This window comes from Gambusia affinis, linkage group LG04 (assembly GCF_019740435.1).
Source record: "Gambusia affinis linkage group LG04, SWU_Gaff_1.0, whole genome shotgun sequence".
Classification (NCBI taxonomy): Eukaryota; Metazoa; Chordata; class Actinopteri; order Cyprinodontiformes; family Poeciliidae; genus Gambusia; species Gambusia affinis.
This window is the reverse complement of record NC_057871.1, coordinates 10,726,117-10,749,030: the sequence shown is the minus strand read 5'-3', so window position 1 is coordinate 10,749,030 and position 22,914 is coordinate 10,726,117. Positions and strand designations below refer to the sequence as shown.

Here is a 22,914-nt window from a genome sequence, read left to right as displayed (position 1 = left end):
AACTGCTGAAACATAATTGTTCTTTAAAGCAACCAATCAAGTGCTGTACAGATAAATGGTGGCAAGCAATGTCACTTTTTAGCGTGATTTGGCATTTGTAAGTTGCTATGTTCACTAGAAAGGACATCTGCTTTGGGCATCTGACACTTTTGTATTTTAAAGCTTCAGATAAAAAGTCTACTTTGATTAAAAATAAAAACTAAATGCAAAAAATCTTTACAGCCTCTCCAGTTTGATTGGAGTTTGAAATTGTTAATTTTGCAAAAATAGAGCACCCACCTCTGCTTCGACATTTAAACTGACTTTGTGTGTGTGTGTATATGCCCATATATATATATATATATATATATATATATGGGCATATTAGGTTGCACTTTCCGGTTTTCCTTGAAGCATACTGATTAGCCTACTGATTCCACAGACCATAACAAATTAAATTAAAGCATAAGGATATGCGGCACGTGTCCTTCAATTAAATAAAATACAAACGTATGCCCACATTCTATGTCCCTAATTCTTATCAAACTTTTATTAAACTTTTAAATAGTGATAGCTATTAGCTAATTCTTAGACCAGGGTTATGCAACTTGTGGCTCCAGAGCCACATGTAGCTCTTTGGCCACTTCACTGTGGTCCGAAAATGACATTTTAGGAGTTTTTTCAAATTTCTACAACAGGCATTTAAAAGTAACTAGCTTCAAAATATGCTGCGTATATTTCTTTATTTTTCAGATTTATAGATTTATAGATTTATACATGTTTTTTGGAAAAGATCTTTCATTTTGCTCTAAAGTCTGAAAATAAAAATATTTTTTTGTTTAATTTTGCTTGTTAATATAATGAAACATTGTATCTAATAAATATTTAGAAAATCGTTTTTTGAGGCTCTAGCTGAGTTTTATTTCTAGGTGAGTTTTATTCTGCAACAGCGGGAGCAAAATTGGCTCTTTAACTAGAAAATGTCCTAAAACAATAAAATACATTACATTACATTTTCCGACATTCTTCTGACTAGAAGTAATTATTATTTTGGAGTGGCCCAGCCAGAACTATGACTTAAACCAAGTCATAGTTGGTTTAAGTGGAGGGAACAAGGAGGCGTAAAGGCAAGGCGGTGTTCCGGCCTCAGAATTGAAACTAACCTCCAAAGATGAACTGTAAAAATACTAGTGAAAACATGCAAAAAGCTAGTCAGAAATTATAAGGTGGTTTGATCGATATAATGTAAATATTTTTTTTTTGTTTACTGAGAAACGTTTAAAGAATTTTCAACATGTTTTTAATTAAAATGTAAATTTAAAATATCACTGTGTTACATAGATGTAGATGTACTGTTTTCCAATGTTTTTGGTTAAATGAAAAAGAAATTACATGTAAATCTGACATAAGCACAAACTGTTTTTTGATCATCTACATATTTTGCTTGTTTAAAAATAAATCTTACAAATAATACATTAAAATATTTAGATTAAGCCACCCAAATGTAGTGATGGCTCCTGTTATGCTAGAGTAAGAAGAACATATTAATATGATTTATTTTTGAATGGCCATGTGCTTATATATATATATATATATATATATATATATATATATATATATATATATATATATATATATATATATATATATATATATATATATATATATATATATATATATCACTTGATTTGGGGAACAGGGGAATCAGTAAAAATCAGCAAATCAGACCTCAAAGAGAAGAGGATTTTTTTTTAGGCTAGAAAAAGCTTTATGTGTTTATTTATACATATTATTGCAAATATTTATGCAATAATTTATGTGCTGGAGTAAAAATAAAGTTTTGGTTTTATTTAAGGCGGTTTATAAGGTATGCTGCATCTGTTCCCAGCTTCTTTCTCTCTTCCTCTTCCTCTTTTCTTTCTTTTTTTTCATAAATTCGTATCAGAGGAGTTTTGTCTTGGTCATGGTGGGCTCATGAGCCAGAAACTGGGACTTTGTAGGCCAGTTGAATGAAGTGAGGACTCACCTTGCCCGCAAAGACCCAGCCTCTGACACACACCTTCAGCAGCCCCGTGGAGGAAACTCCAAGAGGTTTAATCCTCTACCTGCATGACTTCCCATCGAATCCAGAGACATGCCCACTGTCAAGTGCTGCCTGTCGGTGTGTATGCGGTTACCTGCGCTCCGGACAGGTGTCAACATCCCGCAGCCAATGGGAGGGGGGCGCCTGGGTGGATATGCCTGACTCCCTGTCTGTCTGCCTGCTGTTGATCGCGTCTTTGTAAGCGAAGTTTAACTTCACCGTCCAGCCTCAGCTCCAGCGCCACCGCCGCCCAACTAATATATGATCACTTCTCGTTGCACGCATCCCAAATTTGTGCAAGAATATCCCCTTTGGGAGTGGAGGGAGGAACGAATTATCTTTTGGGAAAAGTCGGACTGTCCAATCCCTGGCCCATCTTCCCCCCTGTGTCCAGGGAGGGGAAAAAAAACATGCAACAGTGTCGCGCCTTGTGCCAGTCACCCATCTCCTGCCCTCCCTCCCTTTTAGAAAGAAAAAAAAAACGTCTGCGTCTCCTCGCCGTGAGATTCCCTGTGCGCACCCAGTCCACTCATCCAGTTTTGGAACGATGGAGGGAAAGAGGAAAGGGCAGCTTGTTGCTGCTACTGCTACTACTGCCATGTTAGAGCTTCGAAAAATCCGAGCAGGATATTCCCAAACAGCTGGAAGGAGGTGATATATGGTGCTGCGCCCTCACGCTGGCTGGGCCCTCCCCAAAATGGACCGGTACTGTGCGCTAACCTGGTTATTTTCAGCGCGTCACTGGCCGGCGTCCAATTATAGGTTTCCGTCCGGGGGCGCAGTAGTTGTTCTGAAAGAGGACTACAAAACGGATCAAGAGCTCTAGACAGAGAAATGTCCGAGCATGTGCCTCTCAGCTGCACATATTCCTGCGGCGCGCTGACTCTCCCCTGTACGCGGGCCACCCAGGCCCGGGGCTGAACTCCGCCGCCGGTCCTCCTTAGCACGTCGCCTCCGGGGCGGCTCGTCTGCGCCTCTCTCAAGGTGTTCCCCCCTTTTTATCGATTCTGACTGAGTACATCCCGGGTTCATCACACCTCTCCCGTTATCTCCCCTCACCAGCAACATGTTGGTGCACAGCGACCTCTGGCGATACTAAGTATGTAATTATTTGATTAACTGCAAGCAACTGTAGTGAGTGATTTACCTCTCTCTCTGAAGGGGTACGCATTGGAACTCTTACAGGATAGCGTTTGGTTACAAAAAGTGGAAAAATGTGAAATTTTGAAAATGTCATCTCAATATCTTTCTGTGATGACAAGGCATCCTGTGATGAAAGTGAGAATAATTACGCTAATAAAGCTGTTAAGGTCTATAATGGGTCAATTAGGACCCATTATTGAGATACTGGCCCTACTCTCCATTCAGTTTAATGCTTGGGGCTTTGTTACTATACAATCCACTAAATCACAATTATTTTGCATTTAGCTTTATTTTTGCTTACACGCAGCTTTTATCAGTTGATTGTAATTTGTTGTACTGCACCGTTTCAATTATAACTTTAATTTTACCCCTGCGTGTGATTTTTGACATCTTGTTCTAGGCTCTCCGCGTCAGATTTTCTGTTTTTTCATCTCACATGGCTTCAGTCAGGTGCTTCACATATCGAGGTCGTTTTCTTCAAAATAAAAGTGGTTTCATGTCTGGCCCTTTAACAATAAAAGCGAATAGACAAAACAGATTGAGATTTCACGTTGGTTACTTCTGCGTCTCAAAATATTTCACAACAGCGGCCTGTTGCGTAGCTTTGCCGTAAAACGATTGTGCCGGGTAGGCTTTTATTGTGAAGACCGTACCCGGAAAAGAGACGTCCTGTCGATGTGAGCTTTATTGCAGAATAGCAATGTCAGACTTTGTGTCTAACGGGGACACCCCGGCTTCTTATAAACAGGATAATTCAGCACCAACAGGACGGATGTTGACCTCCGTCTGAACCGTGTGGGTGAGTTTCACTTCATAAACTTCCTCTCGTCTTCCTGAGCTCAGCTGGATTTCTCTGTACGTCACGCTCCCATCGCCTTGTTGCTGATGTCCTGAAAGTTAGGACGCAGTGGAGATTCAGACCTGACATGTTGACGCTTTATGAGCATGATTTTTAAAACAGCCAGGTGATGAGAATGGCATCAGGTTAACTGATTACACCTGATGACGTCACCATGTGTTGAACGAATCACTGAGGAATAGACAGAGCCTGCGTGTATAGAGATACACAGCTGTTCCTGTTACTTTAACAGGTGGACAAACTGTCCTGGTGACAACTGTGTATATATAGTAGCCACAATGTGTTAATCTTTTTTTTTTTTTTTTTTTTTTTTTTTTTACAGTGATGTCGTACTGATTGGCTTGCTGTTTGTATGTCAAACAGCAAGCGAAGGCTGTCAGTAGTGGTCAAACCACAAACTACAGTGGTGTCATTGCTTAGAGTAGACACAAATAGCGTATTTCTTTTGGTTTTTGTTTTTCTTACAAATACAAGTCAAAAACATATGACATACATTTACCTTGTAGCCCCTGATTAAAATTGGGCATCCAATTGCTGCAAGTTAGTAAAGTTCATCTGTGCATTTAATGTCAGTATAAAGCAGTTTTTTGAAGATCTCCTATATATTACTTTTGTTATTTTGATAACATTAATGAACAGCATCATAAAAACCAATTAACACAGCATGGAGGTAAGGGATAAACTACTAATTAATCTAAAAGTAGAAAGATTGGCCCCACCGAAACACTCTAAGATATGGCCGTACACCTGAACTGACAAGCTGGCCAACGAGAGCATTAATCAGAGAAGCAACCAACAGGTATTGTTTGCAGTTTGCTACAAGTAATGGGGAAACAGCAAATGTGAAAGGAGGCACTGTGTTTAGATAAGAAAACCTACAACACCATATTCTGCGTTTTACCAAGTTGATTAAAGGCACAGTGACATTATATGTAAAGTCTGAATTTAAAGAAAGTAACAAAAAAATCTCTAAAAGGTTCTCTCACTCTCTCTACTCACACTGGCATTTAGCAAACAAAACAAAACAAGCAACATCTAGTCTGACTTACTGTCAAAGAGAAAAAACTGTTTGTGTTTTTGAACAGCAAATATTAACAAATGGGGAAGAAAGCAGTGTTCTGTTTAAACTTGACAATGTCTATCGAATAATTAAATGGTATAAAACAACAAACAAGATAAAGTCCCAAGTTTACATTGGCACAACACACTCTGATAGGCAGAAACATAAGTTAGGAAAACAAAATCTCCCAACCTACTCCCCCAACAAATAGTCGTATATATTTGTACCACACTTTGTGACAAAGGAAGACTGAATGCTGCCATGTTGCCAAAGGACAGTGAGCAAGGGGTGTCAATAAGTGCAGCACATTATTTCATAATATTGGATTTTGTTTCTCCACTAAACACATGAGCAGATGATGATGGAAAAAAGAAAAAACCCAAACTATTAAATAATGTATTTTTGTGATTACCCATTATATTAAGTAATCACATAAAGAGCAAGTCCAAACTGGTTGCTGAATGTGAAGTTTAGTTCTCAGCCCACACGCTGCAGTGAGTGTCACCCTCTCCTCTCCCTTCAGAGCAGCGCTGCAGACCAGCAGCTGATGAGGCGGCAGGTCGGCCGCAGGCGGCACTCTCGATGGTCTCCCCCACCATGAAGGCGGTGGTGGATGCCATGTGGGCGGTGTGGAGCATCGGCGCCTCCATCTATGACTACATCCACACCAACGCCATGGAGGAGCGCATCCACGCCCTGGAGAACGTCATAACCATCCATCAGTGTGTGATTGGGCTGCTGTCTGCCGGCGTGCTGGCTCTCTTCACCTACATCCTCTTCAAGAAGCTCTGACCCAATGACCTGAAGAGGAAAACTGATGTCGAGTGTGAGAAAGGAGAGCATTCTGGGATGGTGGAAGATACTTGTAGTTTTCCGCGATGAAAAACAACATGCACATTTTCACAGTTTAATTAATTAAATTTATATAAAAATAAAAGCATTTACACTGTTGCATCCAAAACATATTTCTCAGGTAACATGAGGAAACTCTTTAGCATCCAAAGGAAATGTCACTCAACTTCTTTGCATTCTTTTAAAGACAGCTGTTGCTTTTCACTCAATGTTCCTGTCAACAAAAGGTTCAGTCAGCATCATGGGAAATATAACTTTTAAGAGAATAGAAGTATTCTACAGACAAATTTAGTTTATAGTGGCGTTTAGTAACTTATATAACAATGATAAAAATCAGTTATTATTCTTAAACATAGCTATAGTAACAAATGCAGGTTTAAGATATTTTCTCTTAATTTTTCCATGGAATAACTATTGAATTTTTTACAACAAAATGACACTTCAAAAGTACTAGTGTCACATTTCTTTTCAAGCCACTATGTTGGAAATGTGATTTTTTTTTTTTTTTTTTTTTTTTTTACAATTGTTAGTGTGCTTCATAGTAACATTTTCACATCAAACCACCAACATCACTGGATTTTAACAGGGGTTTGTGTGATAGACCAGCACAATGTAGTGAAAATTGTGAAGTGGATGGAAGGAAGTAAAGGGTACCAAGTTTTTCACAAATATTCTCATTGCCCTCCATCATTGCCTTGTATTTTATTTCATCCACTTCTCCTGTCCCAGCTGAAGAACAACACCCCACACCATGATGCTGCTATGACCCGGTCGTGCCATTATGATGTATAGTTCAGTGTTTCACGTGGCCCAGGTCTTTTTCATGTCTCACATTTTCTACTTTTTGTAACATTCTAGACATTTGAGTGTCTACTTTTGTCACATCTGGACTAATTTGGGTCAGCTGTATTTCAAACTGTAAAGTTTTCCAGACTGTCATTTGGTGTCTGGTTGTTTTGTTACCTGAGCTGAGGCTTTATGTGACTCCCATGACCATAACCCTAATGAAGATTTACAAAACTTGCTAATTTCAGTCACTAATGGAGGCTGATGGTTGTTCTGGGTTTTCTCTACTCATAGTAAAGGGGGCATTGATGTTCATTTTGAAAACCTACTTCCACTTTAGAATTGTGCTCTATTTTGTGGTGGTCCACCGCTTAAAATGTTTTGAAATTTGAAGTTTTAAACTGAGTACTTTTACAAGCTGTTCTACATCAGCTGAATGCATTTTCTACTTGCTCTTATATGTTGTTTGATATGTTGCATAGAACATGAAGATCTATTGTATGTTTTTTTTTTCCATAAACATTGTATACCTCTTAAGCAAGACTTTAGGTGCCACTGCGGTAAAAATAAGCCACTAATTTTAAGTGTCCTTAAAAACTGTAATTAAATATAGAAGTTTATTGCCATTTAAATGTTTTATATAGGTTGGTTTGTACTTTTAAACAGATTTTTTATTATTTTATTTTTTTTTTACATTCAAAGGTTGCAACTTCTATGAGAATATTTAGAGTGAAGGCAAACACTAGATCTATGTGCTGGTATTCTAGAGGGATCAGAAAACACAGTCAGATCAAACTTTTTTTTTTAATAGAACAGCCATAAAAGTTGGTATTGTGGAAAAAAAAAACATAGAATTCACAGAACCAAATGAATTGCTGGCTTCTTTAACTGGAACATAACTAGAACCATAAAGAAGAATCAACAGGCTCTTTCATGCTGCACAATTTTCCCAAAGTAAAATTTGAAAAGCACATAATTCATTTATACTTTTGTGAAACTCTGGTCACAGAAGGCACTGAACTCGAATTACATCTAACAACCACTTAAATATAAAAAAAAGGATATAGCAGTGTTGAAAATGACAAAATTTCAGGAGATTGCTTGGGGTAAAACTCTTGATTTATTTTAGCTAAAGGCCAATAAAGTCCATATTCAGACATACTTGTGGAAGGTTACCAGTTCAACCTGGTTCACGCACCTATCTCTAATCTTTTGCAAAATTACAATGTTTTAAGTAATTATTAGCGTAACACCAGTTCAATACATGCAGATGTGGTGGTTTGGCATGTTAGGCTGCATCTTTCAGTTCCCCTCACAAGTGTCCGGTCTGAAACAGAGTGTATTTGGAGGTGAATCTCTCCACGCTCTCCCCCTCCAGGAACTTCATGGCTCTCCAGTGGATCTTTGCACAGTTTTCTGGCTGGCCAAGCGTTCCCATCTCCTCCTGGATGTACTGCAGCCACAAGTCTTTGGGAAAGAAAAGAAAATTTAGCATTTTAAACATAACAGCACTGTTTGAGAAGTTTATGACCTTGTGTCAAATGTAATGCCCCTTGGTCCTTAAATCAAGCCTTGGTGTTAGCCAATTCTGCTCAAATGTTTTTTTTGTTTGTTTTTTTTAAATTCTCTAGTTTTTGGAGAGACGTTACTCATCTGTCTCTATTTAACGTGAAGCTATAAATAAACGTTTTTAACTAACAGTTCTTCTGCTGGTTTTTCAACCTGGACTCACCATCATCTGCAGTGCCAAACTCCTGCAATGCTCTCTCATAATAATCTCTCAGATTGTTAATCTTCGGAGTTTCCTGCAGGACAAATAAAGTTATTCACACACTTGGAATCAGAGCTGGCCCAAGGAATCAGTAAACCACTTCTTTCCTTTCAGTTCTTCTTCTTTATACAAATTATAAACCAGAACATTACACATAATTATTAGTGGAAAATAGTTGACTGCATCAATGCAGCAAGGTGACCACAAAATGCTTGTCATACATACTTGTTCCTTCTCAATTTGAATCATGCTGGTGAAAAACCTCTTAGACAACGGACGATTTTCTTGTAAACTACGGAAGAAAGGGAAAACGTGAGCAATCTTCAATTTGTCTTTAAACATGAAAGATGTTTAAGGATTATTCTCCACTATTTTTCCCTGCCTCTAAGTTTTTATTTGTTTGAGAGGCACACTACCTTGTGAAGGTCTTTCTGGCTTTCTTATATCCTCCAACTGAGTAAGACCAATCGAGATAGAGCTCTTTCATCTCCATGGAGATAGCCGTGACAGAGGACAGCAAACCCCTCTGAGAGCAAAGAGATGAAATGTCTGAAAATACTGCAAAATGTCAATGTAATCTAATTCACAAAGGAGGACTTTGTGTCCAATTTTTGAAATAAAAAAACCGTTCCAACATGCTGCTCTTTCAGGATTGCCCCTTTGCTAAGGGGGAGGATTGTGCTACCTTAAAGACTGCTTCCGTCTCCTCAGCACTCTGGTTGGCCATGCTCCACTGAAGCTGCAGCTGCCATAGTGGAAGACTCTCCTGAACAAAAAAAACTGAATATTACCACCACAAGCTTACATAAAATGCAGAACAACTCTTTCTTAATGAAAATTTTAGAGTAATTTCTATTACTCTAAAATGATATGTTAGTCAATTTTAAAGCAATTCATGAAAAAATGTTAATATAATTTTTCAGTGGGGGAAAAAGTGGGGAAACCCTTACAATCTGATTTAGGATTTTGAGAATGATTTAATGAATTAATTTCATTGTACTTTAAATAAACTAGAGTAGGAAATGTTAAATAAATATAATAAAACAACACAAATTCATCTTTAAGTTCAGAAAGACCAGAATAAAAAGACATTATACCACTTTCCTGAACACGCTTCTTTTAACCCGGGGAATGTTTTACAATGTATGCAGGACTTTCTACACTATATCCCAATGAAAACTTGATGGCCACTCTGGAGGCTCTGCAGAGACCCACAGCTCCAGTGGGAATCTCTGCTGACAGAACAATAATAAGTCATGTATGCTACACATCTGGAAAGAAGATGTGGAAAATGTGGACCGTCTCCTTTAAGTTGTTGGTGTGACCAAGCAGTCCCAGATTAAATTAGACTCATTTTTACATATTTTTAAGATATAAATGATTCTTTTTGCTTCAGATCTCTTGATGCAATCAATGTACTTAGTAACTAACATTTATGTAATCTCTAATAAATGTAAACTTTGACTTCTATATTTTAAAAACTGTGTATTTATATTATAAGGGTAAGCAGAGTACTATTTATTGTAATAAACACACTGGAATACTCTACATACCAAACCCAAACCCTGTAGGTTTACACATCTACTCCACACTTTAGCAAACAGAGAGGAAAGACTTGCATAATGAGCAATGTGTAATCCTCCTCAAGCAGCTACTTTACAGAGCTAGAGTTGGGAAACCCCACCACAACAAGCAGCTATTTTGCAGACAGCCACCAAGGTGTTGGATTAAGTTTAAAGCATACGTGTGAGGAGAAATGGACCAATAATCGATCGTGTTGCATTTATGCTCGACAGCTAATGTTCAGCTGGTCCTCCGTTTGACTCACATACAGGCAGAGGCTGCAGTGGACGGTATGGAGTGGAGACTAATTGGGCCAAGGAGATGACCCACTTATGCTACTGTGCCAGTGGGTAACGTGTGTGACTCTGTTCTCCAGAGACGGCAATTAAACTGGTTACTGTAACAGCTTGTGTGTGCCTCGGATATGATCAAACCAGATGAGAATAAGAAATAAAGACTGCCGTAATTATTTAGATGTATGTGTGACTGTGTGTATACCTTGGGATTAACATGTGTCAGAGCGTCGTGGAACAGCTTGGCCATGTCTCCACACCCCAGCTGCATTAACGTTTGCAGACAGAGACTCCAGACGGACACAGATTGGTTGTAGCGCTGCGTGGCCGACAAGGCGAGGGTGGCTGCCGCTTCGGCATCCCCAGACGACAGCAGGATCTCCAGCTGGTCACGCGGAGAGCATCAGGTTTGATTCTAAACATCTTTTCTGGGTATTTCTTCTATTTTTTTTTTTACAGAATCTCTACCCATCAAAAACACTGGGGTCATTTCTGCTCCTAGCTACACTTGCACTGTGATTGCTTTCAATGCATTATCACATTATAAACTGTAAAGCTCTACTCTCAACTACCAACCTTAAAATCAAAACTAGGTCTAAAATCCTCCTTCAAATAGTACTTGTAAATAAGCTAGTTTTAATCTGACAAAAGGTAAAAGTTTTCTTTAACAAAAACTTTAGCCAGTCTACATGAAAGCTAAAAAAGAAGTTACAATGTTAAAACACTGGGGGTAACAAAGATATGTTGTTTGAGGCGTTATTTGGAAAAACAAGTTATTGAACGCTTCGTGCAGAGTTCCCCACGGCTCCGTTCTTGGCTCACTGTTATTTCTTTGGTACATCTATGAATCTGGCAAGCTTTTCAAATTATTGCTCTAAAGTCTTTTAACACAGGCATCAAGGCTGACCTACATTAAAATGGTTTGCTTTAAGAGCATAATTTGTGAACAGTGAAGCCAACAGCATCAATGAATGAATATTCAGGGGTCTTACCCAGTTTTTGTAAAAATTCTCCTTCAGCAGTGAGGAGTCATGGGCACGTTGTAAAACTTCCAACAGCCTCTCTTGCCTCTGTGACAAACATAAACAAGTAAAGCAATTTAGTCCTCCACCTCTTAAATATTTGACCCTCTGTAACTTCATGGTACATAAGAACTAAAAGTACAATTTGTTATTTCCCTACTTTTTCCTTGAGCTCCTGGACGTTGGTCTTCCTCTTTAGTCTTTCCAAGCAGAAAACAACATAGCGAGTCCACATCGGTTCTGAAAGCAAAAAAAAGCAGCAATTTCTTATCCAGACATGTAAGTGGAGGTAATGGTATTAACATAAGAGTGTACGTACAATGTTAGAAAAATCCAACCATAATTTTGCTGATAACATAATTTGTCAGTGCTCTAACCAGTGTTGAGGCTCTTGAGGCCTTCTTCATAGACCTGGCAGCAGCGCTCCTCTCTGCGGTTAATATCCGAGGCCCGGCCTTTGGCGGTGGGGAGCTCCTCATCCACCCCTGGGGCCTCCAACTCCCTCTTAGCCATGAAATCCCACGTCAGGCTGTCCTCTGTGTAGTTGGCCTGCAAGCTGCAAATAGAGGAAGCAGGAAAGGTGCTGCCTGAACATGGAGTGCTGCTGGAGTTCAATTATTCAATCTCGGACAGATGGTAAAGAAAAAAATAAGCACGTCTAAAGTTATGTTTTCTTCTTACTCTTGCAGGATGGAGTCTTGAAGTTCTTTGGTAAAATCAAAGATGGCTGCTATGTTCAGGAGTGAGATTACAAATTCTGCTTCTGTGGGGGACAATGCCAACAACAAATAAATCCTTGTTCATATTCAAGTCTGAGTCATAAAAAGTAATAAAAACTAACTAAAACTACTAATTGGATATTTAACACATTTTTACAGAGGAGTAAAATAAATCATACCTTTGATTTTTGCCGTAGCATCTTTGTACACAACCTCTGCCAGTTTTCCACTAAGGATCTCTGGAGAAAACTCATATTCACCCTGGAAGGTATCAACAGAAAATCCTGACACAGCATGTCAGGTCACAGGCTCTACTGTGCCTTGCAACATTTCTCCAACCTAACAAGTTTTTAACCGTCACAACAACACAAATGTCACTGTCACTTTTTGGGGTTTTATGTAATAAAGCAACACAAACAGATGATTAATACAGCTGGTTAACAAAGAAAAATGGACAGATACGTCTCTATGTGCAAAACGCAAACATAACCTGAAGCTGTAATTACAGTGAAAGGCTGTCCTACACAAATAGAACTTTACCATTAAATATATTGACATGGCACAATTTTCAGTAATTTTATTTATTGTTTTGCTTTTCACTTCCAATCTTGAACTATTTATGCCGGCCTATCGCACAAGTCCCAATAAAAATGTTACATGTAGGTGTAATATGACAGAAACTGAAAAGCTGAGATTCTTTAGCAAGATAAAGCCCTCACCAAATCCATTTCGGCTTTCTCCAGCTCTTCCTTCTGCTTCCTCAGCTTCTCGCAGTGCAGTAGCTCCATACGGAAGTACTGATGCACACAAGGAGGGAGAATTCAGAAGAACACCACAGAAATTGCACTCATCCTTGCATTCACACACTTGGGTCTTTTCCATTTCCCCGCTTTACCTCCTGGTAGACCTTCTTGTTGTCCGGGTGGAAACGCAGCGCTCGCAGGAACAAGTGTCGGGCACTCTCAGAGGAATTTCGGTCCTCAAGCTCACTCTTGGCAGCCATGATCCACAATGCTAGCGTAAAAATCTTAAGTTCAATTCTTCTGAATTCATATCATGGACCATCAAGCAATATTGGGACTCTGCATTGATGCTGTGTTTTCTTTACCTGGTTTGTCAGGGTGGATAGCCAACATGGTTGAGAACACCTTGCTGATCTGACCTTTGGTTTCCTGATGAGAGAAGCCCAACAGAAGTTAATAGCAGTTTCAACAGGCATAGACTGCGTGAATATGAAAAGAGATTCAGAGAGCTCTACATACCCATTTCTTGCAGAAAGCCACATGTGAAAGCCACAGCTGCACATCATCCTGGTCATAAAAAGACATCAGAATATTGATGAAATGATACACAAAACAAAAATCTCATAGAAGTCTGAGTGAAAGCTATTTTGATGCCTTTCTGACCCGTTCATTTTTTTTGCTAGTTGCTCTGACCTGAAACACTTTTTAAATGCTCCATTCTCAATACTTGTTACACACAGGAAGATCATTAGTGGTACACTGCCTCCAAACTCAATATTCTGTCTAAATAGAGATCCACTTTCTGTAAGTGTCTGTCCAATGCAAAGATGACTAAGGATTGCGCCGTGGGACTAGCCATTAACTTCCATCTCCAACACAAACAAATCTGGTTTTATTTTAAATGAAGAGACCAAAAGAGTCACCTTAAAAATCCTCAAATAACCATTCAACAGAAATCTTCCCTACAATTTAAGAGATATAAGCCCCTTATGCTAAACCTAAAAGAAAAGCCTTCATTATCACTTAGCAGAAAAATTGTGTTGTAAGAGAAGTGCTGCTAAGAATGTGGCATCTAAAAGAAAAGTTACAATGAAGAAAGTACAAAGATTGTGCAGTGAATGCCAGGACAGTCTCCTACTAGCTGTTGCCACGGCTGCATAGATTGATCGACAACAGCAGCTGATGTTGGAGGTAGTGAGGCAAAACCTTTTTTACAAAGGCCTTTTTGTCAAGCAGAGCAGCAAAAAGCTACTTCTGTCCAAGAACAAAAATCAATGAAAAAGAAAATCTGCAGGAAGAAGCACAAGGATGAATAGCAGAAGACTTGTTATAATTATTTTATCTGATGAATCCTCCAGTGAGAAACAACTCACATTTTGTTCAGACAGGAAAATGTGAGAGAAACAACAAATCCTTTGTCTTTCCTACAGTGAAGCATGCTGATGCAATCTATGAGTGGGGATGGTCAGAATGCTGCAATGAGGAAGAAAAAGTTGTACCAAGACTTCAACCAAGTTCAACTTGTAAAGCTCCAGGCACAAGTTGTCGATAATCAGAGTATTTTCCAACATTTCTCAGAGTCCAACTCTCAGCTCTCAAAAAACAGGCGAATAAACAAACTGGGATCATCTCCCGGCACTAATAAGGGAAGACTGGGTCACCATCTGTTACAATTTGGGTTGAAATTCTGGAATTTAGTGGTAACTGCAGAAATTAGGATCAACACAGTAAAAATGGACTCTTCACATAGAGTTATACTTAATAAAATCTGTAAAATCTTAAACCCTATTGCCCTGAATGTGTAATGTTGGACGCCTTCAGAAGAGGGCTCGTGATTAGGCAAGAATCTTAAAGAGACAGGAGCTAAAATGTTTTCCTACTCATATCTGAGGAACTGGGTTGTTGCTGAAAGCAGACATAATAAATACACACTTTTTAAAATTGTGATTCATGTAGAACATTTCTAGTGGAGTAAAGTACAAAACATAATTTAGCAGTAAGAAGAGTTGTGTGAATAGTACCAACCTTCCACTTCTTTGTTGCTCTTCTGAAGATGCTATTTATTCTGTGAATGATGGGGAATTCAATCTCCTCTCGTTTGAAATGATAGTGTATGTGCTGAAAAAGAATACAGAAAGTAATAAAATACTTTTTTTCCATTTCTGATCATCTGTTTTGTAGCATCACCAGCAGCTACATACCGCTCTTCTTTTCTTGATCAACTCTAAAACATTGATTTCATACTGCAACAACAAAAAGACAGGAATAAGATGTCTGATCTTTAAAAACTTATATAGAACCCAGCTCATAAAGACCAGCTTCTACCTGAATGTATGCAATGAAGTCCTCCTTGTTCACGATCAGCCTGTGGAGCTTGTACTCAAGAGCTGTTGCCTTTTTGATTATAGATCTGAATCAATCAGATATAAAAACAATCAGTTTTGCACAATGCACAGTTTCATGCAGAACTCTTCTTATAATAACTGGTATTCAGTTGGTTGGTTTCCTGGCATACACTCTGGCTTTTAACCATAGTTCATAAATTTACAATCGAGTTAGGGCAATTTATAAAGCTTATTTTTGACCCGTTTATTTAATTAATTTTAAGCTGTTTATTTTCTAAATCGTGGTCAAAGACTGAGGTGTTTGACCACACAAATAGGAAATGACATGTACAGGTTAATATTCGTGAGAAAAAGAGTAAAAAAAAAGATTAATAGGTTTTCTTGTTTATGATTAAAAGCTGTTTCATTCATGTACGGGAAGAACATCACTAAATTTCCACACTGGGATGTATTTTACTGAAATCATCCATCCTGATTCAGATTCATTCAAAGATGAGCTCAACTGAACAGTTTCCCAAAAGCATTTAAGCCTCATTTCGTACTTGACTTGTTTCTTGGTGAACAGTCCCACTCTCTCCAGCTGCTCCAGCTCAGGAATCCTGTCCTCGATCCGCTGCTGAACGACCTCCGCCATGTTTTCACCGAGCCCAGGACGGCAGCCTCACACCGCTGATATCAAACTAAACCAAGACGAGAAACTTTATCCTAACTAGTCTGAAATCGAACACACTGGAATCTCCACATACACATGTGTGGAAGTTGTGATCGGAGGCTTATCCGGTTACATCCGCAAATAGGTCCGACTGGGAACGTGAATAAGTGAAGCAGAAAGTTCCGCTGTCACCAACGAACTAACTGGCTAACTAGCTTACTAACTAAATAGACAGAAAAACGGACATTGAAATCCAGAAATAGACAGAATATTTAACATAAATAAAAAATATACGAAATAATTTCTGTAGCTGTTTTACAATTTTACAAAAGGAAAATTTGATCTTTGCCTTCTATAAATTTTCTCTTTTTTTCAGTATTTTTGTTTTGAATATTACCAGCATTCTGTCTTAATGGAGGCTGAAGATGAAGGACTCATCGCAAGATTTTATTGTGAAAGTACTGCTATAGGACTGCTATAGTTACCTCCTGATTTTGAACTAGCCATTCAGGTTTCTTGGGTTTCCCGAGAGGACCGACTGAGCAAGAAGAAGGTAAAAAAAAATTCAACAGAGTAATATGATGACTGTAAACTAATTGTTCACCCACCAGACGCTGTTTTTAAGTCAAAAGGAAACCCGATAATGTAAAAATTACACTTCCTGTTCCGGAAGTGTGAAGCCAGAGAAGTCTTTTAACTCTTCTAAGCTTCTGCTTTTCTCTTATTCAGCGGGCTTCCTGCGCTGTTTCTGTTTTGGTTGTTTTTGTTTTTTTCGAGATGCAAGCTAAAAGCTTTAATGAGCTTTTCAGAGTGATGAAAGATGTCGCTCCTGTTGTCACCAGTGGAGCTCTCGTAGTGGCCCTTTTCTCCTGCGTTTTGTTTGGCATCCGGACCTATCTCAGCCTGCCGGAGGAGAGCCTCAGCATCGGAGCAACAGTTTTCCAAAGCGGCCACATCCACCGCCTCTTCCTGTTCCCCTTTCACCACCGAAGCCTCCCTCAACTCCTGCTGAGCATCACTGCTCTGCTGTTTCTGACTGGCAGTGTGGAGAAAGGCTTCGGCACGGTTCGCTTCCTGTTCATCTTCCTCCTGCTCGCCTCCACTACTGGTGTGATTTACAGTTTCTTGGATCTTCTGCAAGATGCCAGCCAGCACACAGAGGGTCTGCTCCCAGTGGTCTTGGCTTGTGTGGCTCTGACCACCCTACATACTAAGATGACCAAAGGTTTTCTCTGTGGGTTCAGTTTTCCTGCAGTTGCCCTCCCCTGGGTGCTCCTCATCATCTGCTCGGCCCTCATCCCTCACAGTGTGCTTCTCTGCAATGTTATTGCCATACTGATAGGCTGGGTGCATGGGAAAGGCTGGCTGTCTCCTGTGGACATGTCTGAGTCCAAGGCTGCAGTTTTGGAGAAAACTCTGCTGTTTAAGTTGCTGAGGAGCATCAGCGGTGTCATGTTCGTCCCTGCATCCTCGCAGGAGAGGAGGAAGACTCTGCTTCCACAAATAAATCCCACTCCTGGATCGTACCCGGTTCAAGCTTATGCACCGCTGCCCAGCACTACCACCACTCACACCCCAGCTACGATATATGAGGGCTGGCCACACTCAGCCAGCTTGACACCACCTCAACATCCTCACGGACTTATTTCATCAAACAGTGTTGGACACAATCATGGACATTTCTCAGATCAAATTGTGGGACATAGTTGTAACCATGGCCACAGTCATAGTCATGGACCTACGCAGTAGTTGTGGTTTTTTATTTGCTTAACGAGTCCTCTCACTTCTTTGTGTTTCATTCTTAGATGTTACAGCATCTAAAGTGAAGGACTTAGTAAACATGGTTATGATTTTAATATTTAATACCTTTTTTAAATGTGGTGTTTCTTTATAAAAATGCTTTTTTGGGGGGGGTTACTGTAATAAATGTATATTACAAAAGGCCTCTACTTGTAAATGTGATCACATAGCTAATTAAAAGTATCAGGCTGTAATTACTCACAGCAACGGGGCAGTTAAATTTATCAAGGTTTTAAAATGTCATCGTTTCAAAACCACTAAAATTATCCATGAAAATAAAATAAAAATCTTTTTAGGGAAATGCAAGAGAAAGTGTCAGGGTGAACAGACCTGTGGGTGGGCAATATGGAATTTCTTCATGATATTTTGTGACACTACTGTGAAAATAATGATAAAAAAAAACCTACAGTTTTAGGTCACTATACCACAGTGACTGCATGGCACAGCATAGCAGCACAAATGCATACTTTTCTTTGAAATAGGCTTCTTTAGAATTCCACTTATAAAAGTGAGATGCACATAGTAACACCATTTATTTATATTTTTGAAATTACTGATAATTATAGACACTCCTGTGGAGCAAAACAGAAAAATCAACATGTAGATCAGTTTTTTAACAATTAAAATTAAAACTTGTGAAAAATACATTGTATTAACACTGTATTGAAAGTATAGTTGGTAAGCTGCTATTTTCAAACAGCTGAAAATCATTCGCATTGAAGGACCCACTTTGTGGGACAAGTTTTTGCCTTTTACAATGCCTTCCAAAAGAAAAAAAAAACAACTCCCAGAATTGTGAACTGTACCTTGGTCTTCCTGATGCCGTTTGTTCAGTGATGTTTTCCAACAAACCTCTAAAACAAAACTGTCTGAGCACCCCCAAAAAAAAACTTTTAAAAGAAAGATTATTTGTCCTGTTTATCTAACGATGCATCTATTTTATATAATGTGATATTGTTTAATAAAATTAACTCAAATAAAAACATCAAATTAGAGTAAGTCATCGACCAGTTTGGTTTAATTCACACTGTTAATGTCACATTGATCACAAACTCAATCAAAAACGCTAAATAACAGGAAGAACTGAGAGCCCTACATCACACTGTTATTGATGATGTCAGAGCACAAGTACATCATCCGGCCAATGGAAGGACTCATTCTTCCCATGTGTCTCCGTAGATGTTCTTCTTCACTGAAACATAAGCAATACCGAAAATGATAAGGTTTAGTCTTTCCCATTCAAACTATGCATGTCTATCTCTTTACTTTTCCCTCCATTACTGTACTTTCTGCTACAACTTTTCAATTGTAGCCACTCACCCTGTTTCTTGCTTCTCTCTGGGTCTTTCTCTGTGGGCGCTTTGAGCATGGCGTCAGCCTTCTGAGTGAGCGTCACCTCATAGTTCTCCCGGTTTTTGAGCCTCAGGTTCTCATAGAGGATCGATTTCTTCTGAGGTTCTCTGTCTTCCTCCAAATACGACTGTACTGAGGCGAACAGAGACAAAGAGATTTACATCATATAAACAATCAAAATTGAATTATGACTGACTGACAACTAATTGTGTAAAGTGATAATAGCTGTGCACCACATGCAGAAATTTTAGCGGTTGCTGTTAGGCGTTTGCCGTTTACTGGTATTGGAAAGAACAAGATTTTAAAAAGTTACTGCTTAAAGAAAAATTTATTTGAATAAAACTAAAGATAGAGTTGTATTTGAAATGTAATCAATTACAAATCTAATGATGGCACTTGACTTAATGTAATGTTTTGATTGTTGATTCCATGTTGCATGACTTTGTGTTTGTTATGATGCAGAGCACTTTGAAATATCTTGCTGTTGAAATGTGCTATACAAATAAAATTTGATTGATTGAAGACGACTTCAGAACGTGCCAAATTGTTCACCTCTTGTTTGAGGTGAACAATGGCTCTTCTAATATGTACCTGGAGCCCTGAAGTCATCTGCTCTGTCCACCTGACCAGGAGGGTCAGAGCTGAATCCATATCCATGATCCTTGGTCTGGCTGGACGCTGCGCCGGGAGCATCTGGAGGATGGAACATGGAGTCAAACGACGGCCTGTCTGGGTCGCTGAGCTCTGACTGAGGACCACCGGGGCTGTGAGGAGAAGCAAACAAACAAAAGTGACTACTGAGGTTGTCGCTAGCAAAAATTGAGACAAAAACAGTCATAGAATTTAAGGAGGCTGCCGCCCGCTATGTGTCCAACTCACATATGCGGCGGCATCCCTGCCCTCTGCCTAAGGATTTCTCCCAGAGGAGAGTTCTCCAGCTTCTTAAACTTTTCCTGGCACGTTTTCATGTATGACAACTTCCCAGCCATGTAGCCACAAAAGCCAGCAACTGGAAGATGAAGTATATGCAGAGGCTTATTTGTACAGAAACAAAAAAACATGTTTATTTTTGAAAAACACTGAAAACCTTCAGTACTTTCTACTTTCAACAGTCAGACAATTAACCATTTCCCCCGCGATAATTTCAGCCAACATATGAAGGTTTTCACTCAGACACAAGAAGCGTTAACTTACAGGCCACTTTAGGTAAAGATCCGAACCTCGGAGATGGAGACAGAGTTCCTACAAACATTTACAGATCCATGTAACGTTTAGGTTCAACTGACATGACATTGACATATGAATGTGATTTTACGGTGGGATGCAAATTACCTCTGGCAACTAGGGCTTGAGTGATCGCTATGCTGACCACAGAGAAGGGCACCGCTGTGAAAGAAAGGAAAATATTATTGTAAAAGTTCATATGGGCAAAAAGCAGCTGAAGACCTTGAAAAGATTTTGATTTCTTATTTAAACTTACATCTATAGAGGAAGCTCTCACGGTTGCACTCTTTCAATACTCTCTTCTCTTCCTCTGTGGGGATGTAGTCTACACCCAGTGGCACCTGCTGATGGTTGCATGAATGTTAGAGGCAATCAAATGTAACCCTTGTTAGTTTATCGCTACATAAATTAATATCCAAACTTTACAATATCTCAAACAGCATGGCAAAACTGCAAACCTATCCACACACACATGACCTTCTACCTAAAATGACTGGACAAGGAGAGGGTCAATCAGAGAAGAAGACAAGAGTCCTATGGTGACAGAGGAGTTGCAGTGACCCACGGCTCAGGTGGGAGAATATGTCAACAAAATAGCTATCAGTGATGGACCTGAAGTCCCATCTCCATTTTGTCCAAAGCAAAGTATGAGGCAGAAGATGTTCAGCCAGGTGAGAGTAAAGCTGATCAACATACGCACCCTAACCCTAATCACTTTGTGTGGTGAAAAAGTTGCAACACAAATCAAATCAACACTGCAAAACATGGTGGAAACATGCCTTTTCCCCCAAAAGTAGGGATTGGGATTCCGGTCAGTTTTGATACAAAGATAGATGAAACTATATGCAGGGCCATCCTGATGCGCAGTTTCTTCATGTTCTTCTTCGGGGTCAATTTAATTTCTACAATAGACTAAATCTTCTCAGAACACTTTCAACAAGGAGAATTCCCCGAGTTAAATAAAATGAGATTAGATGAACCCGATCAGTTAAACTGCTCCAGATATCAGCAGACTGCTGCAGCCTCAGACTGATGAGATTAAAACAGCGTGGAGAGAGCCCTGTTTGTGTCCAAAGTCAACGGAAGCTAAAGTTAGCCATCAGGCTAACTGCTTAAATAAAGTGCGTGTTTACCTGCGTTGTGCGCTGCTGCTCCTCTGTAAACCCTGGATGACTCGAAGACATGTTGACGGCACGGCAAGCACTTCTTGGCTCTTCAAAGCATGTGTTTTAACAAAGTAGAAACTACACAACAGCCAGACTTCTTTAGTGTTTGGTACAATGTCATTGTGCCTGCAACGCTCATGTAACCCGGAAGTAGAAACAAAACATGGCTTTATCTAACCAATTCAACTAGGAAAAGGGGCACTATTGTTCCTTGATAATGAAAAATAAAGATAAATGGACAAAATAAGAAAAAAAATTTCAATGCATCTTATTAAACAAGTTTCCAGTTGTATCTTATTTTGAAAGTTAAACATACATCGTCAGTTAGCGCCTTGTTATGGTTGTGAACACACTGCAACTACATTTCAAAACAACTTAGGAAAAAGTCAAAACTGCCATGGGTTGAGATTTAGGAGGTCTGGAGTCAAACCAACTCTGAACCATTTTTAGTTTTGTGGCAGGGTGAGTCATCCCAGTCAAAGAGGCTACAACCATCAGGGGATACAATTTATGCAAAATGCAAAAAATAAAATTATTCCACAATTTTATGTCCCATATCTATAGATATAGAACATAAGGGTTCACACCAAAAGTCCAAGCATGGAGTGTGATTGCTTTCCTAAAAGGTGCAATAGCAGTACTTGGGCCCTAGATGATGCTCTTGCACTTGCAAAGTAACACTAATTACACTTGCATTAAAAAAAAAAACCTCTTTAAACTTTTAAAATTTTTACAAGACACAACAAAAAAATGAAAAAGTAGGGTAAACAAATTAGAGAGGTTGATTTTAATTTGAATTATGCTGTGTGAGGCAATATATTTTACATATCATCTTTTCTGTCCATTTGTGTCTGTCAGACAGGTTCATTATTGCTCTCTGTTAAACTAGTCCCAGGGGGGTATCTGGGATAATGTGTGTTGACATTAGTCTCACTGGGTCACCGAGGGGTCAGCTGGGCAAACCATTCTGTCAGTTACTTATACTGGTAAGATCGTGCTTTGTGAGATATGCTGGGTAAAAACTGTGTAGAAAAAGGGAATTTATTCTAGTTTTTATTCCTCATTTATAGCTTAGATTGATGTACTACTAAAAATCAAATTCAGTCAATTTCAGTCTCAAAATGCGAAACATCCCTCAAAAGATTTGCAAACCAATGCTTCACTTCAGCTCCTCTTTATGTTGGCCCATCACATAAAATCTTGTTAAAATTAATATTATTTGTGGTAATAACATGATGAAATGTGGAGAAATAAGAACAAGCATTTTTAGCATGGTGCACCAAACAAATAAGGAACCCAGAGTATATTAGAACGGATAGGAATCACGAAAAAAAATATTCACGAGGTGTTGTGAAACTAAAACAGCAATAGAAGGGGATTGTAGCCTGTCACTCAAAACTTTCTAAACATCCATGGAAAGTCCAGTACATTAGCTTGACCTGAACTGACTCTAAGCCCCTATCAGCTGGTTTGTAGGCCAACTGATGTCTGAAGTATTGAC

The 22,914-nt window shown here is 39.1% G+C and overlaps 3 protein-coding genes across 5 annotated transcripts; 1 reads left to right on the top strand and 2 right to left on the bottom strand.

Moving 5' to 3' along the window:
- Positions 1-7,569: 7,569 nt before the first annotated feature.
- On the bottom strand, positions 7,570-16,500 carry utp6 (UTP6 small subunit processome component). Of its 2 annotated transcripts, XM_044115352.1 has the most exons (20): positions 16,356-16,500; positions 15,761-15,898; positions 15,199-15,283; positions 15,075-15,116; positions 14,899-14,991; positions 13,393-13,440; positions 13,239-13,302; positions 13,026-13,144; positions 12,850-12,927; positions 12,310-12,391; positions 12,093-12,174; positions 11,789-11,967; positions 11,572-11,651; positions 11,382-11,459; positions 10,595-10,774; positions 9,219-9,299; positions 8,950-9,059; positions 8,759-8,825; positions 8,495-8,567; positions 7,570-8,229 (listed from the first exon to the last, which is right to left on the bottom strand). In XM_044115352.1, the coding sequence occupies exons 2-20, from the start codon at positions 15,850-15,852 to the stop codon at positions 8,075-8,077; spliced, it is 1,788 nt and encodes a 595-aa protein (XP_043971287.1). In that variant the 5' UTR covers positions 15,853-15,898; positions 16,356-16,500; the 3' UTR covers positions 7,570-8,074. The 2 variants fall into 2 exon arrangements, with proteins under 2 accessions (XP_043971287.1, XP_043971286.1); XM_044115351.1 differs by lacking the exon at positions 16,356-16,500 and having other exon boundaries at positions 15,761-16,076.
- rhbdd2 (rhomboid domain containing 2) lies at positions 16,339-18,337 on the top strand. The gene is made up of 2 exons (XM_044115353.1): positions 16,339-16,423; positions 16,600-18,337. The coding sequence occupies exon 2, from the start codon at positions 16,648-16,650 to the stop codon at positions 17,617-17,619; it is 972 nt and encodes a 323-aa protein (XP_043971288.1). The 5' UTR covers positions 16,339-16,423; positions 16,600-16,647; the 3' UTR covers positions 17,620-18,337.
- Positions 18,338-18,670: 333 nt separating this feature from the next.
- On the bottom strand, positions 18,671-21,747 carry LOC122830195 (OCIA domain-containing protein 1-like). Of its 2 annotated transcripts, none has more exons than XM_044115354.1 (8): positions 21,381-21,747; positions 20,504-20,591; positions 20,356-20,409; positions 20,218-20,265; positions 19,903-20,032; positions 19,615-19,787; positions 18,991-19,155; positions 18,671-18,862 (listed from the first exon to the last, which is right to left on the bottom strand). In XM_044115354.1, exons 1-8 carry the CDS (start codon positions 21,429-21,431, stop codon positions 18,825-18,827), a joined length of 747 nt encoding a protein of 248 aa, XP_043971289.1. In that variant the 5' UTR covers positions 21,432-21,747; the 3' UTR covers positions 18,671-18,824. The 2 variants fall into 2 exon arrangements, with proteins under 2 accessions (XP_043971289.1, XP_043971290.1); XM_044115355.1 differs by having other exon boundaries at positions 20,504-20,588; positions 21,381-21,587.
- Between the last annotated feature and the right edge of the window lie 1,167 nt (positions 21,748-22,914).

Bases quoted from the DNA above. Each gene is read 5' to 3' on its own strand.
- rhbdd2 (XM_044115353.1), top strand. From the start codon at position 16,648: ATGCAAGCTAAAAGCTTTAATGAGCTTTTCAGAGTGATGAAAGATGTC.
- utp6 (XM_044115352.1), bottom strand. From the start codon at position 15,852: ATGGCGGAGGTCGTTCAGCAGCGGATCGAGGACAGGATTCCTGAGCTG. The intron at 12,175-12,309 runs GTATGATTTATT...TGTCCCCCACAG, and splicing joins TGCTACGGCAAAAATCAAAG to AAGCAGAATTTGTAATCTCA. The intron at 9,060-9,218 runs GTAGCACAATCC...CTTTGCTCTCAG, and splicing joins AGACGGAAGCAGTCTTTAAG to AGGGGTTTGCTGTCCTCTGT.
- LOC122830195 (XM_044115354.1), bottom strand. From the start codon at position 21,431: ATGTCTTCGAGTCATCCAGGGTTTACAGAGGAGCAGCAGCGCACAACG. The intron at 20,410-20,503 runs GTAAGTTTAAAT...TTTCTTTCACAG, and splicing joins TGAGAGCTTCCTCTATAGAT to CGGTGCCCTTCTCTGTGGTC. The intron at 18,863-18,990 runs GTGAGTGGCTAC...CTTATGTTTCAG, and splicing joins AGAGAGAAGCAAGAAACAGG to TGAAGAAGAACATCTACGGA.